The 21985-nt window shown below is 33.6% G+C and overlaps 2 protein-coding genes across 2 annotated transcripts; both read left to right on the top strand.

The window, feature by feature from the left end:
- Nucleotides 1-297: 297 nt before the first annotated feature.
- On the top strand, nt 298-4264 carry LOC123269758. Its single transcript, XM_044735594.1, has 2 exons — nt 298-972; nt 3109-4264. Exons 1-2 carry the CDS (start codon nt 298-300, stop codon nt 3229-3231), a joined length of 798 nt encoding a protein of 265 aa, XP_044591529.1. The 3' UTR covers nt 3232-4264.
- Nucleotides 4265-15136: 10872 nt separating this feature from the next.
- LOC123269757 (golgin subfamily A member 6-like protein 22) lies at nt 15137-16588 on the top strand. Its single transcript, XM_044735593.1, has 2 exons — nt 15137-16016; nt 16245-16588. Exons 1-2 carry the CDS (start codon nt 15137-15139, stop codon nt 16586-16588), a joined length of 1224 nt encoding a protein of 407 aa, XP_044591528.1.
- The last annotated feature ends 5397 nt before the right edge of the window (nt 16589-21985 follow it).

Genomic DNA, 21985 nt, shown 5'->3' with positions numbered 1-21985 from the left:
ATAATTGGCAGCTAAATTAATACACATGCTGCTTATCTTTTTGCCTGACACTGCATTTTATGTTGTAAAATTATGACATTTTTTCAGTTAGTCGATTTGAGTGCTCGCTGCACGTCGTTCAGTTTGATTTCATATTTATTCATGTAATGCCATTCGGGTATTTAACGACGCCCAAGTTGTCTTTCGAGTTTTGAATTGCAATAAATACGTCTATGTTAAGACGACACATACCTTGACACAATACACAACAGTCCCAACATAACTAAGTGCTTTGAAAATTTAAATTTCGCCGGAAAAATGAATAGACCGGGTAATTTCTTCATACCGGTTATAGAACTTACAAGTTCGGTTGATGACACCCCCGGAAGTTCGCAGCCCCCAATAAGAAGACTGAATAGAAGTCTCATAGAATTGTTGCGTCGCTTCGATGGAAATAGTCCAGGAGAGTCCGAGCCAAGGGATCAAGATAACTCGAGCTTACTTGAGTTGGAGAACAACGAAGTCGATTCGACTTCCACCACAACTGTACAAGCGTCAAGGTCTACAACACCACCGGTCAGAATTTCCACTCCAGCTGATCAAGCACAAACCAATGAAACCAATGCTCCTGTAGTCCAACACACCAACTTCTACAATTGGATGATAACCACCGTCATTCTCGACGATTTGAGCTACAGACAACCTTTCATCAACTCCGCTCAAGATGCGAACCAATTAACACAAGAGGATTTGTACCTCCAGGCTCTTGACCTTTATCTCAACGCAGACCGGTTAAGGCCTCAAGAGTTGGTGAATCTGCCGTTTCTTCCACGCCCCATGCGTACTGGAGACACATTGCTGGATATTCCTTTTTTGGACCCGTTATTAGTGGTACTCTGGCGCATCCACATCGACGACGTCCACTGGATGCTCAACGTGCTTCCATGGAGGGTGGTGGATCGTCCCATTAGAACAGGCTGCAGTATCCTTGCCGTAAGTAGCATCATTAGTAGCTGGAGTACCTGGAGTACCTGCCAAATTATTTTCAATCAGATGCTGTTCCGTATCTTTTGTTTCAGTGGATCATCAATATTCCCAACATCCACGACTTCCTGGAAATGACCAGAGCTCCTCTCACCATAATCGTGAAACTAATCCGGTTTTTGAACATTTATTGTGAATCGTTAAATTCTAATGCTTAGTGTTATTTTGTTCGTAAACAAAGCCACGAAATTTTACTGACTTTTCGTTAAATATTAATATACGTTATTATTTGGAACAGGTTGTGTAGCTTAGTTTATAATTTGTCATCAGTCTAATATAGAAAGATATTTGATCATTCAGTACAGAAATATTAATCAAAAATGTAAATAATCAAACTGACATAACCTCAGAGATAAAAGTAATCGTTAGTTACATAAACTTGCTACTTGCTACTTGTTACTTGCTACTTAAGGGGGTATTCTAGTCTAGAATTTTGAAAAAAATGAAAAAATTTTTTTTTCATAATTCGATAGTTTAGATATTCAAAAATATCTCCCTGAAAGGATTTTTCAAAATTCAAATGATTTTCAAAGTTATCCGAAGAAAAGCATGGAGTAAAATATGTGAAGTATATCGGAGATGGCGACTCAACGACTTTTAAAGGTATTCTTAATATAGATCCTTACAAAAGTAACCCTGTTGTTATTAAAAAAGAATGTGTTGGACACGTCCAAAAACGTATGGGATCGCGTCTTCGGAAGGCAAAAAAAGAAAATAGTGGAATTGGTGGTAAGTGTGCTGGTAAATTGACTGATAAAGTAATCACTCAGTTGTCTGCGTACTACGGATTAGCTATCCGTCGTCATCCTGAATCCGTTGAAGATATGAAACGAGAAATATGGGCCACGTACTTGCATAAAATTTCAACTGATAAGAAGCCTCAGCACATGAATTGCCCTCCTGGACCAGACAGCTGGTGCAAGTGGCAGAAAGCAGCGGCCGAAGGAACTGAGGATGACTTTCACCATGAAAATCCACCTCTAACTGATAAGGTTTTAAATGTTATGAAACCTATTTACGAATGCTTATCAGATGATTCTTTATTAAAACGTTGCTTGGGCAGCGAAACTCAAAATAACAACGAGTCACTTAACTCTTTAATATGGACATTTGCATTGTGAAATCCTTTTCACGAGGACACGGCCTTTTTTTTCTCTGCTTCAAGGACTTATATCTTTTTGAAAATTTATTTTTTTTTTAAATGTATTTTTTTGTATTCTTGAAATATCAATAAACAAATGATAAAAAATTGTATAGTAAAAATATTAACTGCTTCTTTTATATTAATTGCCAAAAAACGCTCGAAATTCAGACCTCTAGACTAGAATACCCCCTGTTAATATTAAAAATACATTAGAAATAAACTTTCTTTGTTGCTGTAAGATGGACAGCGGAGTTGTAGGTCCACCCCAGTATACCCCTCCCGTGTGGTGTGTTTTCATGCAGGGACAGGTATACGGTCAGTAGTAAAAAAGTAGTAATTAGGTGTAACTTAGGTGTAACTTAGGTTTAACTTAGGTGTAAATTAGGAGTAAATTTGCTACTTGCTACTTGTTACTTGCTACTTAATATTAAAAATACATTAGAAATAAACTTTTTTTAGAAATTTTTAGAAATACATTAGAAATAAACAAGGGGAAGGGGATATTTTGTCCGGGGATATTAACGCGTGTCACCTACATAAACACATGCAATGTTTATTTTGTCGATTGACGCTGCAGATGTGGTGTATTAAATCTAAAATTTTCTCAGTTTATCAGTTTTAGGGCTTACGGCATATTGTTCAGCTTGATTAAACTTTAACCAGTGTTACATTATTTACATAATTAACGATGCACGAGTCGCGTTTAAATAAAGACTAGCCTTAAGTAACGCCGGGGCGCTCGATTATATATTCAGTAGTGTGCTTGCGTCCTATTCTCATCTGAGATGAAAACGGCGCGAAATATTTGAATCAATAATAAAAGCATAATTTGTCGAATTATCCATTTAATACGAATAAGTCAGTAGTACGACTTATTTCCTTTTTAAAATTTGAATGAAAGGCGTGCACTTTTGAATTTCCAAATTTTCTTTTTGTTTCAGTGGATAATCGACATCCCACGCATCCACGAATTCCTGGAAGAGACCAGAGCTCCTTTCTTTATCGTCGTCAAGCTAATACGTTTCTTAGACAGTTATCATGAATCATTAGATCATCAAGCTTAGTGTTATTTTGTTTGTAAATTTTGCCACGTGATTGTATTTACGGTTTGGTAAATATCCACAAACATTTTCATTTAAATAAGCCTGCGTAGTTGTTAAGTTTATTGTTCGTCATCGGTCTAAAATATAAATACTTATATGGGTTCAATGGTCGACCAATTTGAATACAAAACATCATAATTTGTAATAATCAATTGTGACGTCGATTTTGTGATTAAAGAACATTTGCAAACCAAATTACAAAAAAATCGATTAGCTTTTTTTATTTTTCATCATGGCGTATGACCCTGGTCGAGCGGTAGTCTAAAATGTATGGAGTTTGATATAGAGCTCTATTCGACTCTACCAGTAAAGGTCTTAATCAGGAAAATTACAGACTTAGCAAAATTTTACGTCTAGCTAGAGAGCGATGACATCAGAACGTGACGTCAGAGCGTAACGTCAGAGTTTGAGACGTCACGGTACAGTCAACCTACCTCAAGTTCAGCCGTAACTTTTTCTGTTTCTCCTGAAAGGTGCGCACTAAAATATATAAGACAAAAAAAACGGAAAATTTCACAACATATTTAATATACAATATAAAACTCTTAGCCAATAAGATTGTTTAACACTAACACAAATTTGCTTAATACTAACATTACACATATTTAGCCAAGATTCACTATATGGAAAGGACGTAATAATTGTCGCTAAACGGATCATCATTAGCGTCTCCCACAATTCGAAACCAGATTATGTCGAGCACGTAATGCTCCGAGATCGTCGTGACATTTTCCAGGGTGATCGTGACACCGATCAGGCTATGATGTTGGTTCCAATGCTCAACCAGGTGAGCGTGGACTAATCGCTCGACCAAGAAGTCTGGATAATAGATCCACACAATTGGTACAATGCACGTAATATTAGACATTATTCCCCCATAAAATTTCGCAGACTGTATAGTGTGGTGAATTTTGATAAAATGAATCACCAGAGTCCATCCAGTGTTTATATCCCACTCAGAGGAATCAACGACCCCAATATACTGCGTATCCTTCGTTCTTGACGAAGGTTAGGTCTTTATAGCATGGCAGTCATAAATAAGTCACTGACTTTTAAATATGGTTGTTTTTGCCGCCGGCATGAGGTGAATTCCAATTGTATATAAATGGTGACTCTTTATAGATTCAAAGATGATTTAGCATTTCGCAGATACGTTATTCTTATAGCTTTTACAATTCTTGACCTTTGCAAAATTATTTTTGCAAAGTATTACTTAATACTAGATATAATAATAATTCATTAAAAATCGTTTGTTTATTAATTTTATTTATTAAATAGTGATAATTGTATTGTTGATTAACTAATTAGATATTTATTCGGTTGAATAGAATTTTCATTCCGACGAGACGTCAATATCCAAAACTAAAAATAATTTATCGTTTTAAAGATCAACTTGTCATTTCAATAATATTCACAGGATTTTTCCTAAATAAAAAATTCTAAACATCTACAAAATTCCGAAAAATTTTTTTTTTTTAAATAATGAAAATCGAGGATAATCCAAAACATATGAAACGATTAAATTCATCGAAATAACTCTGCGTCACGGGATTACGATAGCTTAAGTGACTGATATTACATATGAAAGACCGCTGACGGGATACGTGAGTATGTGCTCAGCTGATGTATGTTTTATATAATATTCCACATATAATATGTACTCGCAATCGAAGGCGTTCCAAAAAATTTAATACCGAAAAAAATTCTAACAAACTTTTATCCCGGTTACTAAAGTAACTAAATAAAATCCTTTAGTTGCTTTGAGCTTCAAATATTTACACACTATTTATTAATCAGCTACACATTACCGATAATATTTACATTATTTGTTTGTATAAATGTTGACTAGTTTTAACCTTAATTTTTCAAGGTCTAGCCAAAATATCGTAATTGTAATTCGTAATTAAACGACTTTACGTCACTATTTTCCACATCTGTGCCTATTGTTTTGACATAGTTTGCAAAAGTATTTTTGCAAGATTTCGCTGCCAGATTACGTTAGTAACTTTGCGAACAGGTTATAGGCCAGGTATAAGGTCAATGATTTTGAATCTGAGGCAAATTTGTATGAATATCAAAAAAGGACTATCTGTTTTGAAAACATATTACACAGAAAAAAAGATTTCTTGACTGGAGAATAAAATTCTTGGCTCAAGTAAATTTTCGGGTGCGCAAAGGAAGACCGAAGTTGTCTTGGCCGAAGTAAAAATTTTTCTTGAAATTCTATTCTTGGTGGAAGTAATTTTTCTTAATTCTAATTATCATAAATACTTGATACAATAAATTTTTATATTGGATCAAGATTTTTAGATACTTTAGGGAAGCAGCGCCACCTACTTCAGCTGAGAAAAAAATTTTCTCACCTTGAGAAAATTTTTCTTTTGAATATTTGATACCCATTTTAAATTATTTTAGCACGCAATTATACATATTGAATGAAAGAAAATGGTTCAATATTATTTGATCTTCCCATTTGACATGTTCGTCAATAAAAATATTAATGAAAATTTATTATCAAGACATTTAATTTTTTGGAGCAAGAAAAAAATTTTCTCCAGACAAGAAAATTTACTTCTGTCAAGAACTTAATTTTTTGGAGCAAAAGAAAAATTTTCTCAAAACAAGAAAACTTTCTTGATTTGAATAAATTGACTTGGATCAAGATACGTATTTCTTGAAGCAAGAGAATTAATTTTGTTGGGATAAGTGAAATTTCTTGTGTCAAAAAAAAAATTTTTTTTCGCCCAAGAAAATAATTAGCAAGAAAAATATTTTCTTGGTTCAAGTGAACCATTCTTTCTGTGTAGGTTAAGTATTCGAACCACGAAATTGTATTGTTTGTCTTTTTAATAATTATGAAACTAACGATCAATTATTATAATTATAATTTAATAGGCTTACCATAAGCCCTTATAATTAAAACTTTCAATTAATGTAATTTTATTAACATTTTCTATACGATAATGATGACTTGTAAATTACGAGTCCAGATTTACTTAGTTCGGTGAGTAACGGCAATATGGTTGCTGATAGCTACGTCATTGTTGGCTGATTTATTTAGCGGATGCAAAAATAACTACTCACTATCAGTTACTTAGAAGGTATACCTAGTTATAACTAGTGAGCTTATAATAATATAATATTTTTAAAATATTAATATAAATAATAAGCATAAGCGGCATGATAGCCGAGCGAACTAAGTCATTATCCCGTTAGTTCGTTCGTGCATCATGTCGTGAGGCGAGGGTTCGAGCCCCGACAGTTGTTCGAATAGTTCCAACACCAACCGTCGGAGATCGCTCCGGTAGCCGACTGTACTGGCATGGGTTTTCTCTGTGGTTTCCCCATCGCCACTATTCCAACAACCGATAGAAAGGGGTGAGGAATAGGGTAAATACAGTACAGAAAGCACAAGTCGGTCCACAGCCGCATTGAGAATAGAATTATGTGCGAAATGATATGTTGATTATAAAAAGCGGAGAACATGTTGATAATAAAAAGTGGAGAATATGTTGATTATAAAAAGAGCGGAGAACATGTTGATAATAACCCTGATAGCCAAGTTGGCCGCAACTTTCTGTCAATCTACTGCCGCAACTTGTCACCAACTTGGCGGCAATTCTTGGAAAGTAACTCGGTTGGTGTCAACTTGTTCACCAAGTTGTCACCAAGTTGTCGGCAAAAGTTGCTCTGAAACTTTTTCACACCAAGTTGACGATAAGTTTCTCAAGAAATTTGGCGACATATTGCGGCAGTAGATTGGTCTCTTTTTTCTCAGAAACTTGTAGCCAACTTGGCGCCGACAGTTACAAATTCGGAAGTTGACCGCAAGTTGTCGCTAAGTTGGTGGCAACTATCTGACACCAACTTGGTTGGTCTGAAACTGTGGCTATCAGGGAAAAGAGTTGAAAGATTGTGTTGATAATATAGAGCGGAGCATATGTTGATAATAAAGAGTTGAAAAAGACTATATGCGGAGAAGCTGAGACAATTAGCCTTGTAAAAACCAGAAAACGGTATACAAGTAAAACTCATAATAATAATATAAATAATAAGCGGAAAATATAAACTAAAGGTAAGAAATAAAATTATTTGATTGATAATTATATAAAACTAGCAGTTCAACCCAGCTTCGAACGGGTATTTAACAAAAATTTTCAAATATAACATAGCCTATGTCACCCGGGGATAGTGTAGCTTTCCAACAGTGAAAGAATTTTTCAAATCGGTTCAGTAGTTTCAAAGCCTATTCAATGCAAACAATCAATCAAACAAACAAACAATCAAATATTTTCTCTTTATAATATTAGTATAGATTAGTGTATTGTTTACAAATTACATAATAATTAACAGCAATCGTGATTGTCGAAAATAAAATAACAAAGATGAATTCCCGAGCTTTCTAATACGTAATGTTTTTGGTTATGATTAAACAGTGGACAGTTAAGTGCGGTAAAATGGTGCAACGATCTACCAGCCGCTTGATTCCACCACACCTTTTGTAGAAAAATCCGGTTAAAGATGATCCTTCTGTGCCATACAAATTTTTGACGATCTTGTTTTCCAAAGAAGATTTCAATCCTCTGACGTTTGGCCAAAAATATAGTTAACATCTATTATCTGTCGAGTGCCGTTTCTAAATAACTCTCTTTCTAATTTTGAACACGGAACCTTTGATGGAAAAGTCCTGAATATCTAAAGATATAATATTATAGAAATCAGAGGCATATAAATTAGTTAATTTTATTTTAAATTTTGACTTACCGAATTTGATAAACTAATGTGTGCCACAATCAATAACAAAATTAATTTTACCGAAATATTATATTATTAGTTGAATTTTGATTTGATTCGTTCGTTGATGAAGTTTTAACTAATGTTCTGATTTTTTTTTTTTATTTCAAACTCATACATTCGCTCTGGAGAAAATTATCAAAAAAATATCTCCAACGATTTCCTGCTAGGTAAAAAAAGTGATAAGATTAGATGAACATACTTACAGATAAGTGATAATACAATTGTAAAGCTTTCACTACTATTTATCAGCTGATAGGGGTAACCCTTATCATTTCACAACCAATTCTTGTCTTTACGTTCCTCCTTAATATAAATTAATAATAACTAACAACCTACAGTCACTAAAAAAAAAATTAAATTGATTTAAGAAAAAAATAAGTCGTACTACAGACTTCAAATATTTCGCGCCCTTTTCGTCTCAGATGATAAAAATAGGACGCAAGCGCACCACTGAACATTTAACTGAGCGCCCATGCATTGCTTAAGATATTACCCTCGCGACTTCCGTCGTCAAAAGTTTATGCTAGAGTGTATGGTACACATACTGGATAGTCCATATATGTAATACTCATATATGAGTATTACATATATGGGATAGTCATATTGACAAGCCTAAAACTTTTTGCTGTTTATGTACTTATTTCAGCCAATCACGAACAAGAAACTGATCGTTTGAAAAGTCTGGCAACACTGCGTGAGCGTTGAGACATTTTATAGTGGTAATACTGTAGTGTTTTGGACTAACTGTAGACTAACCTCTGTTTTGACACATGCGTTTATTTATTTATTTACATACATTTATTCAGAAATATAATTACAATGTCTGAAAAATTGACTTATAAAGGACGATTCATAAAAAAAGTTCTTGAAAAACGACAGAAATCTCTAGCAAACATGAAAATAACTATGCAAATAACAAATAGAAAAAAAAAATAATTGACAATAATGTTTTGTTCTTTCAGAAAAATCAGTAACTAATTTTTTTATGTTGATGTATTAACTGATTTTAAATTTTAGTATTTTTTTTATTTTTTCATCTGACTATTATTTTTATAACTTACTAGACGACCCGGTGAACTTCGTATCACCTACATATATTTGTGAAAAGTATAGTCAAAATTTAATACAAAATTCTTATTTACATTCAATGCAACATAGTTATACACTTAATCAATTTAAAGCTTTTTGATGGACTACATTTTTTATCTTTTTTTGCGGTGCGTAAATATATAAAGATGATGGTTTTCCGATTCACGAACACAGGACGTATAATTTCCCATGCACGAAATAGGGAAACTCCGATTTGATTCCGTAAATTTTCAACGACTGGCCTGGCAATTTATTTATGATCGTCAGTGCGGTTTGAACGTGAGATAGCTCGTCCCACATCTCATTAACTGGCATGACCTTAGTCAGGTCGTCTTCTCCTTGGTATTTTGAAACAACAATAAAAAAGTTCTTACGCGCTGACAAACTGATAATAGATTTTATTAATCGGCTTGAAATTAATAATCAAGTGTTTGAAAAATGCATTCATTTTCAACCTTTACATTTCCGCAATCATAAAATCAATTAATTAGTTATGTGATTAGCAAAAATAACATGTATAAAAAATTCTTAGTCCGTTGACTGAATAACTACATGTCATGTTAAGTTTTGAAAACCTTACAATGACTTTTTCCCCGCTGCCAAAGAGACGATTATTCTAAGGAAATTTTTATTAAATGTTATTGAAGTTTAATAGATATGTCCTTAATTTCACGTCTCAAAAAGTCTTAGTTTATGAACAAAAATATTTCTTACATTCTACTCACCACTCTGACACAACCTACATATCAATTGAATTATCACGAAATTCGTTTTTGGTTGAAATCTAATCATTGACTAAGAAAAATATTTAAATCGGTTGACCTTGAAGGCCATCCCTGTAATTTCCTGTATCTCTTGAGATTCTTTAAATTTTATATCTGTAGGAACTGTATTTGAAGAATATGAATTTTTTGACAATTATCACTTCCGCACTCCTATGCGGGGGAAGAATTTCGTAAGATCCTATTCGAGATGATGTCTACATTGTAAATAAAAGATTCCAACAAAACTTCGAGTCCATAAAAACTATCGATTGGAAATGAGAAATTTTCATGGCTAACGCCCCCGCAATCCCTTTTGAGGTTAGAATTTGATGAAATCCACTCTTAGCTGAACTTAACATCATACACGAAGATTCCTACAAAATTTGGAGTCTGTAGAAGTTACAGTTTGAAAATGAAAACTTAACATTCTAACACCCACCCCCGTAATCCTTATTAGGGGTGGGTTGTAAAATCCGCTCTTAGATCATTTCCGCATCACATATGAAAGACTCTACCTAAATTTGACGTCTGTAGGATCTACAATTTGAAAATTAAAAATTTTCATTGTCAATATCCACCCCCGCAACTCCCTGTGGAGCGAGCTATCGTAAAATTCGTTCATAGATTATTTCTATATCTCTTACAAAAGATTCCTACCAAATTTGGGAACTATAGGAGCTATAGTTCAAAAACCGGAATAATTCATTGTTAACGCTCCCGCAATCCCCTTTGGGGGAAAATTTTTTAAGAATTTTTTTACATACAAACCTTCTCCTAACAGTTCTGACGATAACAAAAAAAAATTTAGCTCAATCGGTCCAGCCGTTCTCAAGTGATGCGTGGACATACATGCGGCATTTTATTTTTATTTATATAGATGAAAGATTAATAAATATTATTATATTAAAATTGATAACTTTTTGAATTTTTATAAATATAGAAAAATACTTATTTTCATAAAATAATCATTGTTATTTTTTTTAAATAAATAAAATTAATAACTATAATATTAAACCTAACGTAAATTAAACTTTTCAAATTTGTCAGCGCATGCGCGTCTCATACTTCTTTCGCGGCTCACAAAACTTGCGCTGTTGCCACAGCTTTATTAACGTATCCCCTCCTCGGCTAAAGTCTGGTAAATTTTTCATTACTTATTAATAAATATCTCTGAAACTGTGTGGTAATTATCAATGAATTTTTTTTTTTTAATTGTTTAGTTGTTAGTTAACATTACTCTAGTTTTTTAAAAAGATCCTAAGAAAAGTTTCTAAGATATAAAAATGTTTGTAGGTAAACTTTTCGATATCCCGTATACCGTAATGTATAAGAGCGTTCAAAACTCAAACTTTGAAATTAAATATCTCGGAAACTAGATGGTCAAAAATTCTCAAATTGCGCCAATCGATGCAGAATTATATAGATATTAACCTGCCAAAGTTTAAAAAAAATCCTAAGAAAACGACTCTGGCGAGGGTAATACCTTAAGGCAAGTCTTTATTTACATATACGTAGATATACCAAAGACTAGTCGACTCAAGTTTTTTATCAATTATAATTCAACGAGACCAAATTACATAGCTATTTGCAATAGGAAACTGCGCGCTGTAATTCTGAAGTTAATAAAAAAAAAAAGTTGTCTTAATATGTTAAGTTTTGCAGGTGTAATTGTACTACAATTACGTTATCGTTGCACGGACGGAATTTTAAAAATTTTGATTTTAAAGATTCTTTTAGCCGGGTTAAAACAAAAAAAAACAGTAAAAATAATGAAAAAAAAGTTTGGAAAATCCAAAAGTGCACGACTCATAATGCTCATTCAATTATGAAATATAAAAAAAAAAAAAAAAAAAAACTTAAGTCGTTCAAAATTAATTGCCGAAAAAACAGCTGTAGTAGGAAGGTACTGCACAAGCACCCTAGGTGGAATAAAATGTACATAATATCTATAGATATAGATATATCACCATCCATGTTAATTTTACATGGATATATATAGATATACAGTCTTGTAGTTTTCGTTTTTTATTAATTGTAAATAAACGACACTGAATTAATTAACCATTCGCATTCAGTGACCTACAATCGTCGATTAGAATTAAAAAAAAAAAAAATTTAACTCAAATAATTGATTTTTTCACAAGTTACAGTGTTTCCGGGGTTTCATACATGACGGACAGGAAAATTTTTTGACCTATTTTGATGTTTTTTTTTCCGTTTCTATTACAGTAAATCAATTTTTAGAAAGTATGGAATTAATCTCCATTAAATTATCTCGACAATAGTATGCAAAATATCTTGATTCCGTGAACTAACAAGGCTATAATACTAAAAATAGTTGCTAAAATGAGGCGAAAAAAATTTTTCGATCGTAAAGCACTCTCTGATGCTTCGCATCATGAGTCGTGCAATTTTTAATCACTCGCCATTTTTTTTTAAATTAAAATTTTTTAAATTCCGTACGTGCAACGATAACTACATCCTTACTGATAAAAAAGCAATTTGGGTTTTTATTTTCAGATGATCCGTTTTTGAGTTATCGATTCGACCATGGAGAAACAAATTTTTTCTAGTACTCTACGAGATTGTTAATAACTTTGTAATAATTAAATATTCTTTAATAAAAATTTAGGGCAATAATCTTGGTCACAGCGATGTTCCCCCACAAATCTACTTTGAATCAAACAAATGAGTTCAATTTTATGGATATTGATTTTTTTTTTCAAATTTGAATTTGGCACTATCTTTGATTCATTCGGGTAAATTCAAGTATTTCATCGAACTCCAATGGGTTATAGAAAAATAAATTATTGGCAAAACTGGTATTTATATTATTCTATAAGTGCAATATGAATAAAATAGACTTTTTTACTTCAGAAAATTGTTTGATCATAGTAAAACGGGGTGTAGAGCACTATCTCAAACGCTTTTGCACTGTGAGGCGTGCAATTGACTCAGTTCAATGAATAAAATGACAAAATGGCTGTTTTGCAGCTGCATTACACGGAGAGAATTTTATGTTAACGGTAACCATCCCTATTTTGTAGCTTCTACTATCCAGGATGGTTATTAACTTTTACAAAGTTAAGATGATAAATGCAACTATCCGGCGATTGTAATTAGTACAATCAGTATATATTAATTCCTACAATTATGATGATACGGTTTATTATCTAGCTGGTAACTTTTATCATCTGAGATAGTTAAAATCATCATGTTTGCAATCATGAAAAAAAATAAACAGGAAGTATAAAAAACTAAACTTTTTCGATTTTAGAGTGAGAATATAATAACATTCTAATGTTTGACATAAGAGTGAATATTGAAAAAAGTATATCTATATTATTAACCCTTTCCCGGTCGACCTTGAACCCCTACTCTCAATTTGAATCGTACATCTTACTCTTAAAATGAGAGAGTTATAGTCTATTTGTTAGAGAGGGGGCCGGAAAAACGGTAGAAGGGGATGCTTCTCTACACTACCACTACTGAACTTTCACTCATACAGCCTTACAACGGACTTTGATGGGCTCTATCCCCACTTAACTCACATCTAGACTCACCGAGACTCTGAGCCGGAAAAGGGTTAAATGAATAACAAAAATTTTGTCTTCAGGATAGTCATATGATAAAATCGGTTTTTTAGTGAAATTTAGTGTCATTGCAAAGGTCTTGACTTGAATTTCCGCCTTTTCAAGGTTTCATATCATTCTCATCGATAGTCAATTTATCATGATAAGTATTTAGGCTGCATTTGAAAATGCTCCATTTCTAGGCACATAATTAAGAAATGACCTTCTATCTTGTTAACTATTGACATTTTTAAAGATATAAGCTCATCCCGACATTACACTCATCGAGACCTTTCATTTGAGTACTCACATCAATTTTTCATATATTTTATATATTTATGTATATATGTATTTATGAAAAATATATGAAAATGCATGTAGGTACTCAAATGAAAGCTCTTGGTGGGTGTGACATCAGGATGAGCTTGTATATTAAAAAATGTCAATAATTAAGAACTGACATTGCTATCTTGTCAAGTATTGAGATTTTTAAAGATATAAGCTCACCCCGACATTACACTCATTGAGACCTTTCATTTGAGTACCCACATCAATTTTTCATATATTTTATATATTTATATATATTATATATAAATATATAAAATATATGCTTATATCTTCAAAAACGTCAATATTTAAGAAAGTATAGTGCAATTTAACAAAAGTCATTATTTAATAAAGCGAAATTTTTGTTTATTTATAATTCACAAGTTACGGTAATCACATAGTGACTAATCATATTACTAGCTGCGATGGTAATAATTACCATCATGATTGTAAAATTTACAATCAACATGATTTTAGCGGTTAACATATATTATGATTAAGTTTACCATCTTTAAGTTACCAGCCAGATGGTAATAATTATTATCCAGATGGTAAATGTAACTATCTGGATGGTTCAGTTAACAATTTGGATAGTTCTTGCAATCATTCATACTGTTGTATAGCCCAAAATTGGCTATAGTAAATTTATTGAGTTCTTTTAATTCGCCCGTTGGAACGCGGTAGGGCAATCAACTCGCAGTAAATAGATTAAGGCGGGAGAGTAGGTTTAAATTCAAATAAGTTAAATTAAATAATATATATATAATAAATTTAAAACACTCGGATTATTTTAGTCTAATTTATATTTGCCTTGCGCGCAAATCTATTATTTATTATTCAATAAGTTACAAAATATAAAGTACCGACAATAATTTCGAAAAAGAAAATATTCGCGTGGCGTACTAAAGTCTTGCTTTTTGATGTGTCTTCTTAATCCTTGGTTTTTGACTCCCTTGGTTGAGATGTTTCTACCTTTGGAGTGGGAGAGGCCCAGAGGGTAGTGAGGGTAGTTGCGTGCCTTTATGATAGAAAAATTCCCATACTAAAAAATAGAATTTAAAATAGAAAGGCTTACAATATTTTAAAGATTCTTATTTTTCTTACTGATACTATTACAAATAAAATACATATATTTTAAAAAAAAAAGCAGAGGGAGCGGTAGAGTATAGACGCCGGAAAAAGTAGTGAGTGAAAGAAGCAAAAATAAATAAGATATAGGAAATAAAAAAAGCGGAAAATAGGTCAAGTAAAAAGAGGAGATAAGGAGGAATAAAGGGAAAGTGAAAAACTAAGAGTGGAAATAAAGACCAAGAAAATATGAGTGAAAATGCGGACGGAAGCCGCTTTGAGGTTAGGGAGATTATAAAAGGAAGTGATGAAAACAGTTCAGAGGAATGGGCTGAAGATGGAGACTCATGGTCTGAAATTGACGGGGAGGAGGGTAAGAAGGCGAATGAACGAAGCAAACGAAGCGCAAGCGCGGGGCGTGAAAAAAGTAAGAGGGGAAGGCCGGCAAAGGATGGAAAAGTGGCGCGAGATTTCAAAAGAGGGGAAATGAAAGGAGCTATGGAAAAATATATAACGGGATTCAAAACGAGCTATGAAATTAAAAGAACGCCATTAAAGGGAACAGGTGTAGAAAGAAGGGTAGAGCAACAAGAAAGTGAAAGGAATAGAAATGAGGAGGGAGGAAAGACTAACGTTAATGATGAAAAAGATAAAATAAATGATGACGAAACAGTGAAGACAAGGGAAATGGAGAAGAAAAAAGCAGAAGAATCTAAAGGAAGCGACACAGTAGCAAGAAATCAAAGTGCAGGAGAAAGTGATGGTGACGCAGGAGAAGAGCCGTGGGAAAGAAAATTGGAGCAGATGAGAAAAATAATGATTGAGAGGCAGGAGGAGGTCCTAGAAGGCATCTATAAAAAGTTAAGTAAAGTAACAGAGTGCAGGTGCAAATGCGTGGAAGTGAGGAAAGAGGATGAAAAAAAAATGAGAAGAGAGTTAGAGTTTTGCAGGGACGGAATTGTAAAGAGAGAGAAAATGTTAATGGATAAAGAAGCAGAAATAGAAAGATTAACGGAAACTCTGAAAATAGAAACAGATATGAAGCATGAACTAGAAGAGAATCTAAGGAAGGAGAAAGAAAAAAGAAGAAGTGATAAAAGGGACAGAGGCAAGGAAGAAGATAAAGAAAGTAATGGAAAAAACGAGATGGAAAAAGGAATAGAGAACTTGCTGATAGTAGCAAGAAGCAGAGATGAGAAAAGAAAAGAAGCACAGAGAGCAGAAATATGGAAAAAAGAAGAAAGAAAAAAGCTAGAAAAAGAAAAACCAAGAAAATTAAATGAAAAAGAGATAGAGGAGGAAACGGAAGAAAGAAAAAGGATAAGAATGAACCTGTATGTGCAATATGGAGAAACAGAATATAGAAAATGGAAAGAGGTAATGATGGAAATGGAAAAAAGGTTGAAAATAAGAATACTAAGAAGAAATACGACCTTAATAAGAAGGGGACAGATAAGAGTAGAATGCACGAACATGAGAGAGAAGAAAGAAATAATGGAAAATAGAAGAATAATGAAGGGAACGGGAATATGGATAATGGAAGAGAAGACTAAGAGAGAGAGGGATGTTGAACTGTGGATAAGGAAGATAGCAAAGCTGGAGCAGTACAATGGAAGTGAGGTGGAGATAGACGAAAAGAGGCTAAAGATTGAAGGAAACTGGAAAAGCTGGAACGAGAAAAAGGGAGATTTGGTGGATTGATGGTACTGCAAAGGAGTAAAAAGGAGAGATGGAGGTGAGGATTCAAGCAGATGGAAGACAGATGGAAGAAAAAATAGTGACAGTGGGGAAAAAAAGTCGGTAAGAGGTGAAGAAAGGGATGGGGAAAATAATACACCGATATGCGCAGGGAATAAAGTAGAAAAGTGCAATGAGACGTGGAAGGGAGTGAAGGGGAATGGTGAAGACAATAGGAATAAAGCGAGTGATATGAATGTAAGAGAGTACGAGCGCAAAAGAGAGGTAAAAGAAAATGCAATAGAAAATGTAAGAAAAATTGTTGATATTCGAAATCCAAAAAATGTTAAATTAGATATAAAAGAATGGGAAAGAAATGAGTGCAATAGGAGTATAGTAGATATAAGTGGGATAAGAGAGGGCTGGAACAGAAATAAAGATATAATTGCAGAAAGAAATAGGAAGGGAGAAAGTATGAGTGAAAAAAAGGATGAAAATAAGTGCAGGCTGGTGAGTTGGAACATAGCAGGTATGAAGGAATATGAGAAAATGAGAGAATTCATGGAAAGATATGATATAGTATACTTAATGGAAACATGGGTAGAAGAAAAGAACAAGGAACGGGTAATAGAAAGATTGAATGATAAAATGGAATGGTGGTGCAAAGTGGCAGAGAGAAAACCAGAGTGCAAAAGAGGGAGGGCTAGTGGAGGGCATCTAATAGGAATAAGAAAAACAATCAAAAAGGAATGGGAGGTAGAAGAATGGATGCATGGAAACAAAATAACAAATAGAAAAGAGAGTGAGATAATAATAACGGTGTATAATAATGTAGGAATGAAGGAGATAGAAAAAAAGATAAGAAGATTAGTGGAAGAAGGGGAGGATAAATACGAAAAAGTGATATTAATAGGGGATTGGAATGCAAGAATAGGGGAAAATAACGTAAATGGGGTTGATAATGTAGAAGGAAGAAAATCAAAAGATAAGAAAATAAACATAGAGGGAAAGAAGCTCCTAAAAATGTGCAAGGAATTGGGGTTAATAATATTAAATGGCGTAAAGGAAGGGGATAGGAATGGGGAGGTGACATTCATAGGAGGAAAAAACGAGAATGGATGCTCAGTAATAGATCTGGGACTAGTGCTAGACAGGGGAAGTGAAGATGGAATAAAGAAATTCAAAGTAGTAAAAAGGATAGAATCAGACCACTTGCCAATTGAAATAGAACTAGAAAGGAAAGAGAGGCAAATAGATGGGAAGAACGAGGAAACAACGGAAAGTGGTGATCTAGAGAAGATAGCAGAGGAGGGTATGAGGTGGAAAAAAGAGAAAGCACAAGAATATATGGAAGTAGTATATGAGGAATGGAGGGAGATAAAAGAAAATAGTAAAGAGATAGAATGGAATGATATAAAAAGAATAATAAAGAATGCGGCAAAGAAAACGAGGATGAATATAAAAATTAAAAATGGAAAAAAAAAGGAAACACAAAAGAAAGAATGGTTCAATGAAAAATGCAAGGACTTAAGAAATGAAGTATGGAAGAACCTAAAAATACTAATAAAAAAGGGTAATATAAGTGAAGAGAAAAGAAATTATAATATGGCAAAAAAAAAGCTGAGGGAAGAAATAAAAAAGGTAAGGGAAGAGTGGTGGGAAGAGAGAAAGAAGGAAATGGACAAAGCGAAAGACATGAGCAAGTGGTGGGAAATAATAAATAAATTTAGGAAAAAGAAAAAAAAGAAGTGCAAAGGAGAAAGAATAACAGGAAAAAAATGGATTGAGCATTTCAGTAGCCTACTAAATGGTAAAAAAAGAAGAGCTAACAAAGAAAGTACTGAGAGTGAAGAAAGAGAAGAAAGAAGCGAAGACAGCAGACTAGATGAAGAGTTCGGAAGATTGGAGTTCAGAAATGCAATCAGAAAACTAGGAAGAAATAAGGCACCAGGGGAGGATGGTATAACGGCAGAATTTGTAAAGAACTTGCCTAGAGAAATACTGGAAGATACAAGAGAGGTGGTAAACAGGATGTGGACAGAAGGAAGGATACAAGAAGGATGGGAAACAGCAAGGATAGTACCAATACATAAAGCAGGAGATGAGGAAGATGTGGGCAATTATAGAGGAATATCGCTGTTGGATATTGGGTACAAGATACTGACAGCAATGATGGCGGAGCGGATAATGAGTTGGGCGGACAAAGAGGAAAAAATAAAGGAAAGCCAAGCTGGATTCAGGAGGAAAAGAGGAGCAAGGGACCATATATTTGTGCTAAATGCCTTGATAAATAAGAAGATAAAAGAAAAGAAGAAATTATACGTATGCTTCATAGATCTAGAAAAGGCATTTGATACTGTGGATAGGGATATCCTACTGAGGAAATTATGGAAAATAGGGATAAGGGGGAGGATGTACAGGATGATAGAGGTAATATATGAAAACACGATAAACGAGGTACTGATAAACGGAGCAAAATCGAAAGGATTTGGAGCAGATCAAGGGGTGAGGCAAGGGTGCGCACTAAGTGCGGTACTTTTTAATATATTTATAGACGATATGGAGGATGAAATAGTAAAGAAAAAAATAGGAGGGACGGTAATCGGGAAAGAAAAAATATATATGGCAAAGTATGCAGATGATGAAGCAGCGGTATCGGATACACCGGAAGGATTAAGGGAAATGATAAAAGAGTTGGAAAAATATGCGGACAAAAATAAACTGAAAATAAATGCAAAGAAGACAAAGATAGTGATTTTCAAGAACGGAGGGAGGAATGAAAAAGAAAAATGGGAGTATAAAGGAGAAAAATTAGAAGTGGTAAAAAGCTTCAAGTATCTGGGGTATACATTCACAACCAGAAATAGCCAGGAAATGCATTTGAATAATATGAAGGATAAAGCGAATAGAATGGCGAATGCAACGTGGGGGCTAATAAGAAGAACGAAAAGAAACAATATAAAGGACAGGATGTATTTATACAACACGCTGGTGAGATCAGGGTGCATGTACGGAGTAGAGGTATGGGGAAGTGGTGAGGTAAAGAAGATAGAAGTGTTGCAAAATAAAATCAACAGAATGGCGCTAGGAGTGGCAAGGAACACACCAGGAGGCATAGTGAGAAGAGAAGCAGGAAGTGAAGTGATAGAAGTAATAGCAAAGGAAAGGGTATGGAGATACATCATAGAAATAGCAGGAATGGAGGATACAAGGTGGCCAAAAATATGCCTAAGGGAAGAGATCAGAGGGATATTAAATGGGAACCCAACAAAATGGGGAAAAAAGATAGAAGAAAGTGCAAAGAAGATGAATTGTGAGAGGGTACTAGAAAAAATATACAAAGGAAAAGAAATAGAAGAAATAAGCGAAGAAATAAGAGCAGGAATAGAATGCTTAGCGAGAAAAATGTCAGACAAGGAAGAGGAAAGGATTAGAGCATCAAATTATAGCGAAATATACAGGAGAACGGTGGAAGAAAGAGCCGATGTAAAATACTGGGAAAATAAAAAAATAGGAAGAGAAAATAAGGAAATATGGGCAAGAGTAAGGTGTGGAAACCTGACTAAAGCTGGAAAGAAAGGGGAAAGAAATTGGATGTGTAGAAAATGCAAGGAAAAAGAAGAAACGCTAGTGCATGTACTAACATGTGCAAAAATAAGAGAAAAGATAAGTGAAGAATGTAAAGTGGAAATGGAGAGGTGGTGGGATGAAACTGAGAAGGAGGAACAGATATGGGAAAGAATTGTAGGGATATTCAAGGGAAAAATAGAGGCAAGGATATGTAAGGTAATGAGGGAAATAGAAAATGTTTTAAAAGAAAGTGAAAGAGAGATGGGATAATGTAATAGAAAAAGGATAAGAAGGAGTGGAAAGAAATAAATGGAAATGAAAGAATGAGTGAGGAAGTATGGAAAGTATGAAATAAAGGAATGCACTGTACAATAAAGGTATCAGCGAAAATAGAGAATGTAAAAATTCTAAATGCAGAGAGTGCAATAAATAGTAGCTAGTACTTTTTTATTATATAGTAGGATATGGAGAAAACAACTTTGTATAAGAAAATTCCTTGTAAAACACAGATTGTAACAGTGATACAAGTAAAAATAAATCTATCTACATATATTTTAAATCTTACTGGGTTTTTCCCGCTATCATTTATTGCAGCAATCTTTTTATACGTAATTCTATATTAATATACAGGGTTGCCAGAAACGTTCCGAAGAAAATCGCGCGACCTTACGGAATAACCGCAAACTAGTAAGAAAATCCGCCAAATAAATTATAATTTAAATTTCCTTTTTTTTTTTTTTTTTTTTTTTTTTAAAGGTATTAATGACGATACAGTTTATCACAATTAAAAAAAATTAATATAGTGTTATAAATTTAATTTAATTATTTTTTTGATTTTTAACATAATTAAATATATAAACCTTTGATAATTAAAAATGTAATGATGTTAATAATTCATCAATATTTTTATCTTCTTCTGCAGAGTCAGCTTCATTTTTTTCATAAATTGTAGAGTTGAAATTTAACATATCATATACTTATATATAGTTTTATATACTATAATATATATTTATAGTATTAAAAGTTAGTTCCCGGTTTTTGATTGGCTAAAATGTAAAACGTGCGCGTGGCGCGCTACTTAAATTTTTAATAATAACAAATAGTTATTGAAAAACCAAATTAATAAATTTTTTAAAATTAGTATCAAATGCATGTATATAAATAATCTTAACAATTGTTTGAAAAGAATAAAATCGCCCAATTTGCGGAAAATCGCCCAACAAAAATTTAGGCGCAAGAGACATTCTAAAATCGCCCAATTTGTGGAAAAACGCCCAATCTGGCAACCCTGTTAATATACAGAGAGCGTTGTGATCAATCCTTTCGGATTCACAACAATACTAAGAAGCCTGTTTTTACAATACTCGGATAGTTGTATTTACCATTAAATTCCCCTGATAGCCAGCGCTTTCTCAGTAAGTGTTGACTTCCACCCTGATAGCCAGCGCTTTCTTAGTAAGTGTTGACTTCCAGCAGTTACGGTTAATTTATACATCAAGTTGGCGGTAATTCTTCACTCAACAACAGTTGTAAGCAAATTGACGGAAATCTACGGCCGCAACTTGAATACAAGTTAACAATCAAACTTGTAATTAAATTTCCTTTCAACTTTAATACAATTTGACGGAAATACTTGTACAGCAAGTTTTGACGTCTATTTGCAGAGTAAGTTATAGGTAACTAATAGGTAATCGCTCGCTTTGCCAACTCTTTCCGTCAAGTTTGCTTCAAATTGCGGACGTCGATTGACAGTAAGTTATAGGTAAGGTGGCTATCAGGGTCTCTCCGTGTAGCATTGACTACCCTGATAGCCATAGTTTCAGACCAATCAAGTTGGTGTCAGATAGTTGC

Source organism: Cotesia glomerata, linkage group LG7, assembly GCF_020080835.1.
Source record: "Cotesia glomerata isolate CgM1 linkage group LG7, MPM_Cglom_v2.3, whole genome shotgun sequence".
Taxonomy (NCBI): domain Eukaryota; kingdom Metazoa; phylum Arthropoda; class Insecta; order Hymenoptera; family Braconidae; genus Cotesia; species Cotesia glomerata.
Note: the sequence above shows the minus strand (reverse complement) of the source record. Positions and strands in the feature narration are given on the sequence as shown.